Source organism: Rutidosis leptorrhynchoides, chromosome 2, assembly GCF_046630445.1.
Source record: "Rutidosis leptorrhynchoides isolate AG116_Rl617_1_P2 chromosome 2, CSIRO_AGI_Rlap_v1, whole genome shotgun sequence".
Classification (NCBI taxonomy): Eukaryota; Viridiplantae; Streptophyta; class Magnoliopsida; order Asterales; family Asteraceae; genus Rutidosis; species Rutidosis leptorrhynchoides.
The window spans coordinates 95,547,557-95,552,189 of record NC_092334.1 but is presented as its reverse complement, the minus strand read 5'-3'; the positions used below and the strand labels follow the sequence as shown (position 1 = coordinate 95,552,189).

Sequence of the window (4,633 nt, the reverse complement as noted above, 5' to 3'; positions counted from 1 at the left end):
GGTAGCTTCCGATTGGCAAACCTGGCGCAGCTCACCCAGTTATCGGCGGAAAACGCCGCAGAGCAGTCCGCCTTCCTCCAACAAATCTTCCCGGCTGAGTTCCGCAACCAACTAGCCGCACTGCCTTTTAATCAGGCGCTCAACGCCTTCGTCCAAAACGGCCTTGTCTTTTTTGGCATGGTTGCAGATCAAGCCCGCCGTTCGACTAACTTGTATCAAGTGGCCTTGCGGAAAGAAACAGAGCTAGGGCTGCTGCAAGCGGGGGTTGATCAGGTGAAGAAAGACAGGGACGCCGCAGAAGAAGCGCGCAAGGCGGTGGAGTTAACCGCGTCGGAAACCAAAACTGCACTGATTGAAGAGAGAAAGAAAAACCGCGAGCTGGTTGGTGCGGTTGACCAGTCCAAGGGGGAGGCGGAGCGTCTGCGGGTGGAGCTGGAAAAGGTGACGAGGGAAAGGGATGACGCGGTAACCAACCCCGAGCTGGCAGAGGCGGATCTGGCGAAGCTGCGCACTGCACTCCCCACCATTGCGCAAAAGGTGATGGATTCTGGGCCAGTTACCGATAAGTTCAATGCCTATGTTGACGCGGTGAAAGACCACGAAGTCAACAAGGCAGTCTTAGAGGTGATTCAAGCCTGCAGCCTCACACCACCGTACCCTGACGCTGTGCAGAAGAAATTGAAGGAGGGTACGGCTGCGGCATTGCTGGAAGCGGAGAATGCTACCACCACCATTCCTATCCCTCTAATCGATGCGTTTGCGGCAGACCCAAACATGCCGATTGATGGGTTTCTCAAGGAGGATTTTTAGTTTGTGTTTGTGATGGTTTGCGCCGTAAGTCCTATGCTTAGGCAGGCAATTGTAAATGTATTTTTGAGCCCTAAGTCCCGTGTCGGGCAGGCATTTGAAACAATTACCACTTATGTAATAACTTAATTCAATGTATATGTATCTTACTGTTATGCATGCGTAGTTTGTTTGTTTATATACCGCGAATCAAAACAAAAGGTGAACCGCATGCCCATGCGCATAGTTAACCAAAACTCATGCGTATGCGGGTATTACTGCGTAAAATAAACCAATACTTTAACAATTACCCTTTAATAATTTAGACTCGAAAGCTACTGCGTTATCGCTTTGTCATGTACTAGGGGTGCACTATAGCTGTATGGTAAGCAACGCAACTAAAAACAAGCCAATGTTTTTATGCTTTGAGTTCCTCAAGCAAACCAATGCGAGAGTAATTACGCACAAGCAAACCAATGCTTGTAATTTTTTAAGTCGACATTGCAGCCATCTAGTCTGCGTGGCGCTTGGCTAGGGGAAAACCAATTCCCTTTGCCTGCCGTTAGCGTCTAGCCTTGTAACCAAACAGGCTTCTGCCGCACGGGGGCTAGAGGACACCCCTTAAGTAGGCAGGAACCGCATACAAAAAAGATTTAAACAACAAAAGTATGCGCGAGTAAATATTTAATTGGCATTAATCACAATTACAACCGCGACACATCCAAACGGACGGAAAATACATAGAAAAAATAATGTGCTACAATAAACTGGAGTGATCAGGTCCACCTAGCTACATATAACATTTTTTCAATAACGTCGCATGCCAAGTGCGTTTCACAGGTTTTCCATCTAATGTCTCGAGATGGTACGCCCCGGTATTATTTGCCTTCGCTACCCTGTATGGACCTTCCCAACGGGGGCCCAGTTTCCCAGTATCCTCCGCATGACTTGCGTCGTTCTGACGCCAAACCAAGTCACCGCACTTGTAAGAGCGCGAACGCACACGCTGATTATAGTACTTTGCAATTTTTTGCTTGTTATTTGCTTCGTTGACAGCCGCAGAGAGTCTGCGCTCTTCCAGCAAATTAAGATTTTCCCGCAAAGCTTCAGAGTTATTTTGCTCATCAAAATTTTGTATGCGGAACGTTGGTACCCCAATTTCTGCAGGTACAACAGCTTCTGATCCATAGACCAAACTGAACGGGGTCTTACCAGTGCTTGCTTTGGGTGTTGTTCTATGCGCCCATAAAACCTTCGGTAGTTCATCCACCCAACCAACGCGACCATGACCCAACCTAGCTTTGATTCCAGCTACTATATCCCGGTTGGTGACTTCGCACTGGCCATTCGCCTGCGGATGCGCAACAGATGTAAAAGTTTGCTTAATATTAAGCTCCGCGCACCAGCTGCGAAAAGGGTCACCCGCGAACTGCGTACCGTTATCGCTAACAATTTCATTTGGTATACCAAATCGACAGACGATGTCTACCCATACAAAATTTCGCACCCTTTTTCCTGAGATTGCTGCCAGCGGTCTCGCTTCGACCCACTTTGTGAAATAGTCGATTGCAACAATCAAGAATTTGATGTTTCCTCGGCCTTTTGGGAATGGTCCGACTATGTCGATTGCCCATTTGCAGAATGGCCACGGTGAGGAGACTGGTATCATTGGATGCGCAGGTGCTCTGCTAATAGGTGCATGTATTTGGCATGATTCACATTGCTTAACTATGCGCGCTGTATCCGCGTACATGGTGGGCCAATAATATCCTAGCCGCATTATTTTTGACACAATGGACCTGTGCCCCGAATGGAGTGCGCATGCACCTTCATGCACCTCGCGTACAACTTCCTCTGCCTCTTTCGGGCCAATGCACCTTAAGTGCGGTCCCAAATAATTCTTTCGATATAGGACGTCACCCTCAAGGACATACAGCGGTGCCTTAACGCGGACTTTCTTTGCATCAGCGGAATCCGCAGGAGATGTGCCATCCCGCAGAAAAGCCACAATGGGCGTCATCCATGTTGAGTTTGATTCCTCAACTGGTGCCACTAAAGGCATCATAACAATGGATTTCGCATTGAGTTCTTCTATTAGAACTTTCTTTCCCATATGATCAAAAGCCAAGGCAGCCAGTTTTCTTAGCGCATCCGCCTTCTTATTTTGCCCACGCATTACGTGGGAGATTTGAAAAGCTTCAAATTGGTCAGCGAGGTTGTGAACAAGCGATAGATATTGCTGCATGGCTATGTCATGCGCTTCGAAATCTCCGCTGACCTGACTGCATACTAGCTTTGAATCCACATATGCGTGCAAAATTTTAACATTTAACCTATGCGCAATGCGCATACCTGCTAACAGAGCCTCATACTCTGCTTCGTTGTTCGTAACAGCAAAATTAAACCGCAGTGCGTATGTATGCTCTTCGCCATCTGGGCCTGTTAAAATTATACCCGCACCTGCACCAGATGCGCTGCACGCACCATCGGTGTACAATTCCCATGGTGACAATGTTGGTGCAGGTGGATCCTGATGTTCTGCTGACGCCTCGGCATCCGCAGGTAATTCTGCTAGGTAATCAGCAAGTATTTGACCCTTAACCGCACTGCGCGAAGAGAAATTTATTTCATGTTCACCTAATTCAACTGCCCACTTAGCCATTCGGCCAGAAATCTCAGGCTTGTATAACACCTGAAAGAAAAATGATTGCGTTAGTCAATGCGGTAACCCCGGTCATTGCCGCAAAGTAGGCGTTTACCAACCTGTTTGATTGGTTGATCAGTTAGAACCACGATTGGATGTGCTTGAAAATATCGGCGCAAACGCCGCGCCGTATGGACCAGCGCATATACAAGCTTTTCTATCGGTGAGTAGTTTACTTCGCTTGATGTCAGCGTCTTGCTTACGAAGTAGACCGGCATTTGCGTCTGAGAAAAACCTCAGTCGTTAAGTTTCTGCGATATAAATAAAGCATGTAAATTAATGGATTACCTTTCCGCGATCCGCGATGAGGACTGAGCTGACAGCTTCTTTCGATGCCGCGAGGTACAGTGTTAACATTTCTCCTGATACTGGCGCAGTAAGTGTTGGTAATTCTGCAAGCACCTTTTTCATCTCCTGAAAGGCTGATTCTGCTTCCTGAGTCCATACGAAGTCTTTTTTCTTCAAACAATTTTTCAAAGTATTGAAGAATGGTAACTGTCGTTCTGCGGCTTTCGACAGAAACCGCGTGATAGCCGCAAGATTCCCCGTTAGACTCTGCACATCTTTCTTTGTCTTCGGAGATGGCAAATTATCAATGGCTTCAATCTTTTTGGGATTGGCCTTGATACCCCGCGCTGTCACCACATGACCTAAAAACTTGCCTTCCTCTTCCCCAAAACTACATTTAAGCGGGTTAAGCTTCATGTTGATCCTGCGCAGAGATGCAAACGTTTCTAGGGTGTCGATGAGCATGTCTTCTTCGGTGTTACTTTTAATTACCAAGTCGTCGACGTACGCTTCAAGATTTCTACCGATTTGGTGCTTGAATACTGCGTCAATTACACGCTGATAGGTCGCGCCAGCATTCTTTAAACCGAAAGGCATCTTCGTGTAACAATAAATACCCTGCGGCGTATGAAAAACAGTCTTGTCCTCATCTTCCGCAGCCATTAAGATTTGGTGATAACCCTTGTATGCGTCTAGAAAACACTTGTACCTAAATCCCGATAGTGATTCTACCTTCCAGTCTATCTCCGGGAGAGGGTAATTGTCCTTGGGACATGCCTTATTAATATCTTTGAAATCAACGCACATCCTCCAGTTACCGTCAGCCTTTTTTACCAATACAGGATTTGCAACCCA

General features: G+C 47.0%; 1 protein-coding gene across 1 annotated transcript; it reads right to left on the bottom strand.

Annotated features, from left to right (window-relative positions):
- Positions 1–806: 806 nt before the first annotated feature.
- LOC139888098 (uncharacterized) lies at positions 807–3,658 on the bottom strand. Its single transcript, XM_071871132.1, has 3 exons — positions 3,550–3,658; positions 2,959–3,478; positions 807–841 (listed from the first exon to the last, which is right to left on the bottom strand). Exons 2-3 carry the CDS (start codon positions 3,446–3,448, stop codon positions 807–809), a joined length of 525 nt encoding a protein of 174 aa, XP_071727233.1. The 5' UTR covers positions 3,449–3,478; positions 3,550–3,658.
- Positions 3,659–4,633: the final 975 nt, after the last annotated feature.

Excerpts from the sequence above, each read along its gene's own strand:
- LOC139888098 (XM_071871132.1), bottom strand. The coding sequence starts at position 3,448 with ATGGCTAAGTGGGCAGTTGAATTAGGTGAACATGAAATAAATTTCTCT. Across the intron at positions 842-2,958 it reads TCAAATCTCCCACGTAATGC|GACTTACGGCGCAAACCATC; the intron begins GTGGGCAAAATA and ends GCCTAAGCATAG.